This window comes from Lycorma delicatula, chromosome 10 (assembly GCF_047948215.1).
Source record: "Lycorma delicatula isolate Av1 chromosome 10, ASM4794821v1, whole genome shotgun sequence".
NCBI classification, from domain to species: Eukaryota; Metazoa; Arthropoda; class Insecta; order Hemiptera; family Fulgoridae; genus Lycorma; species Lycorma delicatula.
In genome coordinates, this window is record NC_134464.1 from 112,204,159 (window position 1) to 112,218,951 (window position 14,793).

Consider the following 14,793-nt stretch of genomic DNA (forward strand, 5'->3'; position numbering starts at 1 on the left):
CTGTAAGTATTCAATGTGAGCACCATTCATCACATGGCACACATCCAGCCAATAGGAGATTCATCCCTTACTTTAATTAGCAAGTTTGTTGTAATTGATGCGACAGCTGCTTCAATCCTGTGTCTCAAGTCGAGCAGGTCAGCTGGTAATGTGGGACATACACTTGATCCTTTATAAACCCCCAAAGAAAAAAATCGCACAGAGTCAGATAAGGCGAATGAAGCCACGGCAAACAAGCCCTGTCATCTGGTCCCTGGCGACCGATCCAGTATTTTGGGAGAATTTCATTCAACCAATGATGTAAAATGTTGTGCCAGTGAGGAGGTGCATCTTTTTGTTGCTAAATGAAGTTCTCTGGGTTCTTGTTGCAGTTAAGGAAAGATTTCCTTGGGTGAATTTCCTAGGACGATGCACAAAAGACTCCCTTATATGTTCAACATTGTCTTTGAATACACTGGACCATCCTGTACTCTTCCCTTTACAATTACAGGCCAATGGTTTCAAATTGTTTTTACCATCTAAATGTTAGTCATCCGGAGATCACAACAAAACTTCAAATGGAATGCACATTTAATGGTAATTACAGATTCTCACTTTACAAACTGCAAAACACAGAATGCTTTCTGTTGGGGTGGACAAAATCTTTGCTGCTAGCACTTTCAAGTGGAAGGTACAAAAAATAGTTTATGAGCTTGTGCACTGGTAAAATTGTTTGAGTTTTTCTTTCATTTCATGTATAATTAATCAGTGTACGTGAAAATTGAGAAATATTACATAGCTTTAAAACTCTGATATTCATTTTGAAACACAGTGTACTTCAAAATAGAGGAATATGAAATGTAGATAATTTTTCCAGTCGTGAATTTAATAAACAAATTAATTTCTGTAGTTTACCAAAGATAAGTAAAACTAAGTAGCTGAATATTTATGTAGGTCTGCTTTTCAAGTGTATTATATAAACATATTTCAGATCTGATATAATTCTGTGTTTATTTATTATAATGTAATCACTTAATGTTAAGTAAAACTACTTTATGTATTTGAAGTGGAATCAACTACTATGGTCATTAGCCAATAAAAAATACCAACACCATATAGTGAAGTACACCCAGTGTTCCAGTGTTATTAATTTCAGTGATTTATGCATATATGTCAATTAACCTCGCATTATATAATACTACATTTTCAATGACTTACTCCATGATACATTCCAGGTATTGCATAACCATTTGATAAAAATGCAGTATATTGTTATACATGAGATTTATTAGTATTAATTAATCATAAAGTATTAACTAATAAATATATATATATGTATATAAACTTAGTAAAATCAATTCTTTTGTTACTGTATTTGTCCATATTCCCCTCTGTACTAATTATGTCAAAGACAAAAGTATAAAACAGTTTACCACAAAGAGTACAGAATTCAATAATTCTTCTTACCTTATGCTTATTGTTATTTCATAAAAGCGCTTTCGAGGGTTTCCTTCATCAGTTAATAAAACTTTTTCTTTTTAAAAAATCACACATTAAACTTAAAACATTAAAATTGTAAACACAAAAAAATATGTAGTCATAAAAATTTAAAAAAAAACTTTGTTATGTGGCAAGCCATACATACAGTACTGTGCTGTACTTATATGTGGCTAGCCACATAACAAAACCTTTTTTTAATTTTTATGACTACATATGTTTACAGTTTTATTGTTTTAAGTTTGGGGATGAGGGAAACCCTTGAAAGCATTTTTATGAAATAACAAGCGTAAAGTAAGAAGCATTATTGAATTCTGTACTCTTGGTGGTAAACTGTTTTATACTTTTGTCTTATATATTATATATATTGGATCAGAGATGATCCAATATCTCCTATCAACTTTTATAATTGCTTTGCGGTTTTTTGAGCAATTTGATGAAGTGTATGGAGCAGACTACACCAATCGTTCTGTATTGCACATCAAAAGTTGCTGATAACAGATGAGCATCCAGATCTTGCTTCATTCTACATTTTTAATCCTTTTGTTGAAAGTTCCAGCAAAATTTCACACATTTCTCTTGTTCACACCACATTCTCCATGCACTTAAACCCCTCAGTGAATTTCAACTGAATGAATGATTTTGGAACAAATCATTGATTGCACCTCACAATTGGAAGTATTAACAGTGATACTGACTAATTAAATACTACTAAAAAATAACATTTGATAGATTCAAGAGCTTGGTGATTGGGCTTGATATCATATTCAAATCATCATATTCAAGCATAATATTCAAATTAAGACATTCACTTAATCAAGTCAGGTTCTGAAGTGTCAACTTTTGTTTGTGATATATGCAAACAATTTTTACTTTAAAAATTACTTCCATATGAATTAGTTTAATACAAATTACTAATTTTGTAATTCAGGCTACAAAAAAAAAAAGAAAGAGTTATTACATTATTCATGGTTTTTGTAAATAATGTTGTGTCTCAGTTTGAATCCTGTTAAAAGATATAGATACCGCATTAGAATGTCTATGTTTCTGATGTATTTTAGTAACAGAAGAAGTGTTAACAGTGCCATTAGATTATTGTCCAGAGCCATTATATATTCAGAAAAGATGGCCCAGAATTTAAAATTCTTAAATGCAAATTGTAAAAAAACTTAGACCTTATTGTGAAGCAAATAATTGAAATTAAATGTTAATCCACCACACATATTGAGGTTTTTTTTAAATGCTTTCTATTCTATATAAAGGAATTGAATATTACTTATATATTTTATACTTTCATATGTAAACCATTAACTATTTTGTTTAATGTAATTATTATTTAAATCAGCTTTAAATACTCAAAACTGATTATTGTATGACTATGACCCATCTTATTTTGATTATTTAATTGGTGTTCTATTATGCAACTAGAACTCTAATTATCATTATTTTAATAATAATTATAAAGTTCTTTCTCCAGTTGTAATTTATTTTTTATTTTTTTATTGAATTAGACTCAAATAAAAATTCCAAATAAGAATGCAGTCAGATCTTCTGCAGTTGTACCCTTGCAGGTTAATAAATAAATTATTTTTGCCTTTTTTCTCGTAGCTCACAGAAGTTATCTTATCAATTATAAAAATTTAAAATGAAAAAATTTGTTAATGTATTATGAATTTTCTTAAATTGTTAATGAGTGCAAGTATTGGTCCTACATCAGAACAATCAATGTCTAGATTTTAGTTTTGGAAACACACAGTTTAGTTGATCTTTAGATGTAGAAAAAGAAGAAACTATGTGTGCTTCTTCATTATAGTCATAAATTCATTAAGAAAATTTTCTTTGATACTGGTGATAAGAATGTACTGTTATAAAGAAATGCAAAATCCATTTCTACTAGAGTGAAATTGCCCATAGCCCTTCTTAAAGGTGATCCAGATAGTTGAATAGAGTTTTATTCTTTATTCATTGAGCTTCATGAAACTAATCTTGAATGGTATTTTTATGTTGTATTTTCAAATCGGTCTATCTTTTATCATTAAAATCAACATAACTCTCATTGTTATAACAGTCTCAATCGTTATATAATGAACCGGTGAACGCTTAAATTAAAGGAGATTACAGTTTGAAATGCTGTTGCTGTCGATAGTATTTTGTTATAAGTCAAAAGCTGAGGATTTTTTCTGGCACACTTATGAGTAATTTTTAAAGCATTGCTGTCAGTGGGTAGCTGTGGATTGAATTCAGTTTACTTTTTTTAAACTGGTTTTCCTGTTTTTCTTTGTTTTATAGCTAAGGGAAATTTCTGTTTTTTTATATTCACAATTTCATCCCTTGTTATAAACAAAATTTCTTTATTATACAAAAATGCCTGCAAATTGATTAGTAAATAAACTACTTAAAAACCTCTTAATGGAACAATCTGTATTCTCTTGAAATGTACTATATTAAATTTTTTTCAGAAACATTCTGGTGTACTTTTCTTTCTCTATTTCCTTGTTTTGGTCCTGGAATATGGGCTGATCAAGTGTATTGTAGGGATGAAGATTGTTTCTTATCTACTATACTAATCTGTTTTTTCTATTTTAGTTGATCTTTCTCATATTTTATGATAAATTCAGAAATATTTAATTATATTATGAAAAATCAAGTTAACTATCTAACAACTATATTGATGTTTTATTTATAGAAAAGATAGTCAGGTCTGTAACTGACTGAAAAATTTCCTAATAATTTTTAGTCACCATAACATTTTGCAACAGTATCTGACAAAAAAGATTGCTCCATTCAGAAAAAAATTATTAGGATAACATTCATTATCATCCCAACCCCCTAGAGGAAGACATCCACGTTGTGACGCTTCCAGTCGCCACACCCTGCATTCCTAGCCTGATGGGCTTTAACAGGAGTCGTCTTTCGCCCTCTAACTTTTTACATTTATAGTAATAAGCCAGGCCTCGTTGGAACATTCATTGTCAGTTAAACTTTTGTAATTTTATTTTTATTTGTGCAATCTATAAAGCTAAAATATAAGCAAAACATTAGAAACAATTCTGAGAAAAAACCCAAAACCTTATTGAAGTTTGAAAACGCTTTAGTTTTTATAAAAATTTCCTCAATCATATTTTTGTTCTTATTGAGTCAGCATTGAAATCCATTCTAAGTAAGAAGTAAATGATATCAGAATTTGTTAAAAAACTTAATTTTAACAAACTGTATGTTCATACATCATACAAAATATGGAAAGTTCAAGAAGTAGAAAGTGATTATTACTTCTTAGAAGATTTAAAATTTTTATTTTTATCATTTATAACAGATTTGCCCTCGCTCACTGTTTTATACCTTTTTCATTTTTTGGAAAATGATGCATGTAAAACTTTTAAAATATAATTGACATTAGTAATTTGCTTTTTCTGATGCATCTGATGTTGCTTATACAGCCAGTTGTTTCAGTGAACAGATTGGTTTTATTTATAGGGCTGAACATGACTTAGATTTCAGAAGGTTTGGTATGCTAATAAGTAACAATATATTTAGTTCAGTGATGGAGGTGATGAAAGACTTCAATCGCTGTATTAAGTATGGAATAGATTGTTTATTTTTCTGGATAATTGCTTTGGAAATTATGTAAGTGACTTGTGTCATATTAGCTAACCTACAATTATTTAGTAATGGCACCGAGTATTTATACAAACAAAAATTATTGTAACTTTAATAAAATTAAGTTTTTTTTAATACAGTTTGTTAAAAAGAGATAGATGAATGGACAGAATCTCTAAAATAATTTAAATCTTATTTATATTGCAAGAGACAGTTTGTAATAATATTAAGAAAAAATTTTCAGTTTAAAAATGTATTTTTATTATAGTATACTTTAATCTGATATCATTATATCTACATTTACAAATTTTAATGGTGTCATAATACATTTCCTTCTAAAATGGAAGTAATTAATTAAGATAATTTAATCAGTAGTTTTTTGAATGAACAATTCATTCTAATTTAATGACGGAAATATTTAAAATAATTTTGATTAACGAATATTTTATTTATTGAACTTTATCGATGTAATTAAGTTATAGTGTTGTATTTTAGTTTTTACATATTCTTTTAGAAAATTGCTTGAAAATTCTACTTAAATACGTAGAATTTTAACATTATATTAATTAATAATGATTAAAATTATTATTTAATTTATTTTAATTTAGTAACTGTTAATTAGCAGGATTTTTATGTAATGAATGGTTTTCATAACTTTTGAGTTTTGATCGAAATCTATTTGGATTAGATTTATTTTTTTTTAAATCGCAAATATTCCTTAATAAAGTCTTTCCAGTACCATATAATTATTTCAGATTATTTCCAGTGTTTGAGAGAATTTTTTTGAAATAATATGTAGAAATAATAACTTTAAAATAATAATAATAATAACCTTTAGTATATTACACATCACATCACATCTTGAAATCATTTTTGTTTTTAATTGCCGTAATGAGCTTTGAAAATTGCTATAAGAGCTTTTACCTTACTTAGCGTTTTCAGTTGCTAGATTGCTATTGTCTGGAATATCCTAGATGTGCAGAACCATAGATTGTGATAATTTTCCTTTATGGTTGTTGATTTCTATCCTCATGAAGTGTATTCATGGTGTACAATATCTTTTATGTTAAAAAAAAGCTGACAAGTTACAAAATTCTTTTTAGCCATATATTACCCCCCTGCATAGTTTAAAAGGTAAATACCCTCAAATCTTTGTTTGATTTTTATAAAAATTTGATAATATCAGTATCAAATACACGTAAGTTATCACACCAAATTACATAAACAATGACTGTTCATTTCAGACACATATAAATTAGATGCTAACTTTTTTCCTGTTTAGCCTCTGGGAATCGCCTCAGGTATTACTTCAGAGGATGAATGAGGATGATATGTATGAGTGTAAGGAAGTGAAGTGTAGTCTCGTACAGTCTCAGGTCAGCCGTTTCTGAGATGTATGGTTAATTGAAACCCAACCACCAAAGAACACTGGTATTGACGATCTAGTATTCAAATCTGTATCAAAGTAACTGCCTTTTACTAGGATTTGAATGTTGGGAGTCTCGACTTCGAAATCAGCTGATTTGCGAAGACGCATTCGCTACTAGACCAACCCAGTGGGTTAGATGCTAACTTACACACATACGCATGCATGCACATACGTATAGAAAATTGCACCTAGTCATCTTTTTACTTTAACGATCAAGGTACTACTTCAGAAGTCAGAAAAGAGAAAAAACCAGTAGCCAAAATATTTATCCATATAGTACTAGTCTCTTCTGTAACAGCTAGTAAAGTAAAGCCAGTCATTTTATCATATCATTGTAACGTCTCTCTTTACATTTTTGGGCTTGGAGATTTCTGGTTCTTTGATTGTGAAGATTGGAGGTTGGATTTGGAATAAACCCATTGTGAATCACAGTTTTGATCGTTTAAAAATATGCTTTGTTGTACTCAAGCAGCTTATGAACAAATTGAATGCAGGAGTCATGTGCAATTCAATCTTACGAATCAACTGATTTGAATGAAATCTCATGTAAAGAGATCAACTTTTAATTATCTGTCTTCTAATTACTCCTCTCAAGTTATTGAGTGATTTTGTTGTAGAACTACACCTACATATTTGATAGTTGTTTACTTTTTTCTGGTTATGGAATCTAGTGCTCCCAAGATTTTAATGTTTTCAAAAAATTACTTATTATAAATACTAAACTTACATAACCGTTTTTAAACTGTTTTTTACGCATAAACTTGAGATGACTCATTCAGGCCTCTTAAATGTTGCCTGTAACTTCAGTAAAGTTTGGTGTGTTTATGTATTTTTTAATTATGTAATTTTTTCACAAATTTTTTTTTTACATATTGAGCACGATTTATTTGTTAATTAAATGGTTTGAATGAACAAATAGTACTATTTTAATTTTTATTAAATCACTTTTCTCTTAATTGTAATATTTTAATTACATTATGAAGTTGTTGGATAATTTTTCCAACTGTATACTGAAACTCTAGTTTATTTTGCCATGATGCTGTTACCTGCTGAATAAAAATTTTATAATTTTATTTTTTACTTCAAAAGTATTTTATTCTGTTTGGTTAACTTGAATTTGTTCATTTTAAAAAATCTTTTTTGTTTGTTTATTCTTATTTCAACCTATATGATCATTTTCACTATACAGCCTTGTTCAGGTACCAGTATAATCTAATTAATAATTTTTAAATTGTTTTATTTTGCTTGTTATGTAACTATTCAGTTTATTATTTATTTTATTTGTTTTTTAATGAATGGCCAAAAATAATAATTATTAAAAAATTTTCTCAGAAATTCAAATTGTTGATGAAAATTGTACAAAGTATTGTTTTATCTATTATTATAAAGCTGTTTATTTTATGAGTTACAATAATTAGCGATAAATTGAAAAAAGTAGTTTTTTTGCTTATTAGCACGTAATGCCTTATTAAATGCCCTTGTTTTCATTGTTTAATCTTTCTATTTAATTTTTTTTTTTTTATTAGACCTTTTTTTCTATTTAATCTCAGGTACATAATCACTTTAATGAAATGATTTGAAGTTGTAGATGAAAAAATATCAGACCCTTATCAGGAATCGAATTCATGATCAGCTGGGTTTTATTGTCAGACCTATGCGCATGTGCCTATGTCAGATCAGTTCTGTTCTGTTTTCTATATTCCTTCTACTCTAATCCTGGCATTAATGTTTTTTTGTATAGTTTGGGTATTTACCTGACTATGTTAGATTGGAAAGTTTACAAAAGAATTGCAGTGTGGAGTAGCCAAATTATGTGTTAATTTTGTTTCTTATTTTACTGTTATGTTATTTTTATTTGCTCATTAATTTTAACAATTGTACACCATTCATTTTGGTTTTTATTCTCTGGGTTTTTTTTGCTGTCTTTTGATAATGTTAGTAGTATTTTAGTTGTAAAAAACATTTTGTATTAAAAAGTTGTACAATTTATAAATTATTTTTTACAATTTTTATGCTATTTATTTAATTTGTAGAGTTTCGTTTTATAACTTAGGCAAATATAAAAAAGATATACCCAAGCTGGGAAAACTTTCATGCTAAAAAGAAGGGTATGAAATATAGATCTAATAATTGAAAAATAACTCTTTAAGACATTTATGGTTTTAAAACACGGGCATTAGAAAAAACAGAAAGGAAAAGAAATGGAGGATTTTGAAATGTGGTTTTACAGAAGGATGTTAAAAAATTTGGCAGATCAGTAAAGTTTGAAATTTTTAAATTCTAAGGTTGAAATGTTAAAATCTTAAGAAATTTGTGGTGGAATATTATGAAGCCATGATGCCAGTGGATAGAGTTTTAAGATATCAAGGTTTAGTTAATTTGATAATAGAGTGAAGGTAAAAATTGTAGAGGAAGACAAAGATAAGAATATATAAAACAGATAATTGAGATTAAATGGTGTAGTAAATATGTTGAATTAAAAAACATTACACAGAAAAGAGGAATGAATAACATCAATCAAACCAGTCAAATGACTGATGACTCAAAAACACTGGCTTAACCAATGTGGGAAAACTTGCAAATATTAAATAAGTAACTTCAAAATGATTGGTATTGCAACAGCTAATAACTGATTTAGATAATTTCAACAATAAGCAAGCCATGCTTACTCAAGAAAGTGAGGGCAGAAAGATAATGTGAAGAAACAAAATAGTGTATCACTTTCTCCAGGAATTTTGTCCCCACCCATTACAGAAGTATTTTCTTTAATATATTCTTAATGATTTCAATTATATTTGAAGTTCTGTATCTTTAAATTATTACTGCCCATTGAAATGTGTTAGATAAAGTATAAAGAATAAATACTTTTTTTGTGGAATAATAATAGAATTATAAGAGCCATCCCAATAAATATTTTTGACACAAGGTTTTTGTTCCATTGTGTAAACTTATATCTTAAATTGTCTTTCATGCCAGCAATTATTATGTGTTTTTTTAATGCCAAGCAGTATTATTATATTATTCTTTTTATTGTCTGAAAATATCGAATACAATATTTTAAAGTGAAATTGTGTCGTTTTTATAATTTAATATTAGATATTGCATAAAATATTGTAATAAAAATTTATTCATTCATTTATAATTATCCATTTTATTTAATGATCTTTTTTGTTTTAAATAGAAACATGATAGGAACCATGTAATTAATTATACTTATTATGTTATCTTACAATAATATAATTTTCAATAAATCATGATTGTCAGAAATCTAATAAATTTGAGTATTTTTTTTTTTTATTCGATGAATCTGAACTGTTTCATAATTTTAAATGTATCATTGGTTTTATTATATTTTTTTAAATTTTATTTTAAAGATTTTTATTGCTCATGTTGTGATCAGCAAGGTCATAATAAATATTCTTGATTATATTTATAAAAACAATACTGTTAACATTATTATCTAAAAGTAAATTGAAAATAAAAAACAATTAGTAGTATTTATTTTAAAAGTGTAATAATAACTTTCATAATAATTTGAATTATTCTTTATTTGCATGGTAATTTTATTAATTTATTTATCATTGAACTGTTATAATGGATTATTTTCGAACTATTTTCAATTTTTTTTTATTTTTTATTTTATTACCAATAATTCATATTGCAACATTAATCTCGTTAATTATATTGACAATTACTGTAGAAACTTAATGATCAGGAATTTTAATGTTATTATTATTATTTAAAGATTTATAAACTTTAGACACTAATAAAATTTATAAGATCACACTAATGGCTGTCATAACATGAAATGGGAAGGGAACAACGGCATTATTATGTAGATAAACTTAAGTACATCCAGCCATACAGTCATCAGTTTTGTTTATTTTTACTTAAGATTAATCTAGCTACAGTACAGCAATAAAATATGTACAGAAAAGTAAATAAGTAATTTTTTAAATATATGTTATCCGTTCTCTGATAAAATTTTATGACTGAACAAAAGAAGATATTTAAATATAAGTAAATAAATAAGTTTTAGAAGATAGATTATCAGTTCTTTAATAGAATATTGTATTGTTTCCCATAATATGAAACATTTGCTAATCTGTTTAACAATATTTTCCTGAAACTTTGAGGTATAATTTTGTCAAAACAATATGTTTTTAAAAACAAGTGTAGTTTGTTACAAAGAGATATATATATATCTTACTTCCACTCATGTATAAATTTTCTTGGTGCAATTAGTGTAGTACAGTTACCAAAGCTGTCTAAAAATTACATTTTGTAAATAAGACTCCACAATATTAAATTTGCGAGTTGTTAATAGTATATTTGCAGATGAGAATCTAGAAGTTTGCAAATTGCAATAGTTAATTAATAAAACATAATTATTTTGCATAATTAATATTAATTGTATAAACTGTGTATGTATTAACTTGTAAGGTTCATGAATATACTTTCATTGGTCTGCTGTTGTTTGCTGTTGTAATCTTTGTTTCAAAACTTTCATTAGGTCCCATACACAACATGTTTTATCATTACATTCATTGGTTTCTGTATCAGAGAACTGCATTTGATTTTTGTTGGGTGTTAATATTTAAAAAATCTTCATCCGTAATGTTTAGTGATGAATTTCTTATATGACCACCTGTAAAAAAATAACCAGTATCCTTATATGCAAAGAAAATCTAAACCTGAAGTTGTAACAGGAAGAATTTTAATTAATTTTTCTTTTTGGTTAATTTTTAATTCGGTACTAATAAGCATGAAGCTTGTTTGTAGGAATATAGAATGGAAGTTTTGTAGCGTATAAAAAATGCCATACATGTTTGAGATTTTGACCTGGAATCTTCTGGACAAACAGCTAAGATGTTACCATTTCGCCATGGAGGGCAGAAAGTTGAATAAAATATCCAATTTTCCAATACCGTAATGTACTTTGTGTATTTGCTTTGTTATTACTGTTTCTCTTATTTTTTTTTTGTTGATAGTTTAAGAAACTAGTGAAAGTAAATAAAAATGAAAAATATAACTTTACAATTAGTACAATTTATTCAAACAAGTAAAGTAGACAATAATTTTTTTTTCTTTTACAGTGATGATGATGGTGATAGTGAAGAAGTCGACATTAAAGTTCAGGGTATGACCTGCCAATCCTGTGTTAAAACAATACAAGATGGCATTATTAAAAGACCAGGAGTATATGAAATTAAGGTACTATAATCATACTATTTATTTACTTAAAAATTTAATTTTTGTGTTTATTTTGTTTCTAGTTGGTTTTTATTTATTTACTTTTTTCATAACTGTCATTTGCCAACAGACATTTATTCATATGAGTAGTTATGTTTTCATGGTCTTCCCATATTTCATCTTCCTAAATATTCCTTTGTGATTATGTATCGTAAGTGTTAAGAGTTCAGTGAAAGGATATGTTTTATATCTTGTTATAGAATGATTTTAAAGATTTAATATAGCTCTTAAGGAACTACTGGTTAGTAGTTATTTATAAATACTATTTATTCTTTTTAAATGCTGTTTAAATTATTTGAACACATTTTATGAGTTTACTCCAACTTAAAAAGAGGAGGAGGAGGAGGTTCTCAATTCAATTTATGTGTGATTTTTTTTTAATGAATGTTCAAGCTGTACTTTTCTAATTTAAAAATTATGATGTCGTCTATGTAAGTGATTTGTTTGTCATTGTCAGTTTAATTGCTAATTATGGTAGCTTGATATCATTCTGCTGTTCATATGAAATTTATTGGGACATATTTTGATACAACTTGGATTCCAATGCTTTTTAAAAATAATCTAAGGATCTTTATCCATTCATTTTATCCTAAAAAGGATTCTTCAAATTTTTTGAAAATAATTTGAGCGTATTGGATTTGTTTGTATGATTTGAAGTTTTGTTATATTAGAGTCCTTTATGGTTATTCTACAACATCTTTATGTTTGTTTTTTACATTCTTTACGGTTATTATAACTGTTCCTTTGGAACAAATTTATTTTAATATAAACCTAATGGAATAATATTTAAATAAATAAATTTAATGAAGAACTTAAAACTGAAAAATTTAGATTAATGTAATCCTAAATGACAAAATTAAAAGTAGATAGAAAAATATATTTTGACTACATCATAAGATGTTATTTTTTAACATCCCTACATTCCAGAGACTCTTTATATTTAGTACTGGTTTCGTATATAATTTTTCTTTCATTCCTTTTCTTATTTTTATTAAGTTATAAGTTATTTGGGTTTAATGTTTCTTGCAAATTTTTTTACATGGGCGTTGTGTATTATGGGTTTACCCAGATTTTAAATAAAGTAAACTTAAAAAAAAACTGATATCTGAAAAGTAACACTTTTTAAATTCTTTAATTTAAATATTTTGGAATTAGCCAAATTATGGGTTACTAAGTTGATTGTGTTTAATGCTCTCTTCAAAATGTGGTAATTTAAATAAGAATTGAAAATGCATTTTTCTTTTTTTATATAAATTTTGTTGCCATTTATTGCTGCAGTAATTAGCTGCAAATAAATGTGATAGCATTCCTTGAGACAGTATGCACCAGTTGTGATTTACGGTCTACACAAGATCAAAATAAGCCACTAGCGTACTGAAATGGACATAAGAAAATCTGTAAGATAGTAAAGACAGTAGCAAAAATAAATTATGTTTATTGTAGAAAGGCTTTATATTATTCCCAACCATTGTTGGCTATAATCGATTGGAAGAAATAACCTCGTGCTTGATTAAACTGAATTTAGTACTTTTGCGGGATCCCGCATCCTTAGTGATGATTGAATTCATTTTATAAATTGCACATAAATAACAATATTAAAAATTAACATTATACTATGTTTTTAATATTTGTAAAATCTTTATTTATGTGCAATTTATAAAATGGATTCATTGTGACTAAGGATGCAGGATCCATATAAGTACTATCATGATAAAATTAAGATATGATATCTCTTATTTCAATATTCTATGCTAGGTGGTTTATATTAATAGAATTTAAAATATAATTTAACGGTACAGAGGAATAATATGAATCGTAAAAAATTAATTTAATAAAATAGTTATAAATTCATCCAATAGATAGCAGTATGTTGTTATCAATAAATATTTTCCTTCAAATTGCCATTTAACAATCTGACTAAGGAGTAACATTTTTATTTTTTAAATTTAAAATTTTTAAATACATCTGATAAGGCAGTTCGTACCGTGAAAGGGCTAATATAGAAGAATTTAAAAAAATATGCAGCAAGTGATATTTTTATTTTATTTATTATTTATAATAAAAATAGAGGTAGCTATAGACTATTTATCCTTGAAGGAATCACAGCTCAAGTCAAGCAACCTCACTCAAAGGGTTGCTCAAGACCTTCTTCCAACAGTAGGTACCCATCCTGCTTATATTTTTAGGAGATCAGGGAATTTTTACTCAAATGGGTCTAGCTCATTACTGATTAATAATTATTAGCTTAAATGCATACTGCAACAAAAATTCTTTTCCTTAAAGAATTAAGAGCTATGCAAGAACAAATATTGTATTCCTGAAGGAACAACCTTACTTGTATGGTATTAAGAGATTAACTGAACTATTATCTCTTCAGTTAGACCCGTACTGGTTATATTTTCGATGTTAAGTACCTTACTAGGGAATTAAAAAGTTATTACCATCTTTAACAAGGAGAAATTACGATGAAAACAATCCTTTTTAACAATTTATTTGAATTATATTGCTTTTTCTACTGTGAAAATTTGCATTAGCAACTGTTCTTCCTAATACCATTTCTAATCTATTATCCAAAAGGCAATCCTCAGCCATAATTATGTAAAATGTTAAAATAAGAAAAAGATTAATCTGTTTACTAAATCTTAATCGTTTACTAAATTTTCATAATTGTTTACTGATGAAATCCTTTACTAATCTCCAGTGTATATTAAAAAAACAATAAAAAGCTGTTTTAGTAAAAGTTTTTTTGTACAACTTAGTTAAAGAATAACTGTTAATTAGTTCATCTGTATATTTATCTAGGATTGATCTTCACCCAAGTTTTTTATTTTTTTTTTTAGATTTAATTAAGATTAAAAAATGTCATGTAAGATTGAATTTATGTGTTGTATTTTTTTATATAAATTTCCCCAATAAAATTTATATTATAAAACTGGGGAAATTCATACGCACTTTTTGTGAAAAATTATTTGATTACAATGAATTTTTAAAAACTTAAAAACCTATTGATAAAGATAGAACTTCATATTGTATTAAAA

At 26.9% G+C, this 14,793-nt stretch overlaps 1 protein-coding gene across 4 annotated transcripts in view; it reads left to right on the forward strand.

The window, feature by feature from the left end:
* Positions 1–14,793, forward strand: part of ATP7 (copper-transporting ATPase 1) — a 196,875-nt gene that overhangs the window by 109,042 nt on the left and 73,040 nt on the right. For all 4 annotated transcript variants that reach the window (XR_012757867.1, XM_075376589.1, XM_075376591.1 and 1 more), the window contains one exon: positions 11,599–11,716. Coding sequence is in view for 3 of the 4 variants with exons in the window: in XM_075376589.1 (XP_075232704.1) it covers positions 11,599–11,716 (118 nt within the window). In the remaining variant the exon portion in view is untranslated. The remainder of the gene's footprint in view (positions 1–11,598; positions 11,717–14,793) is intronic.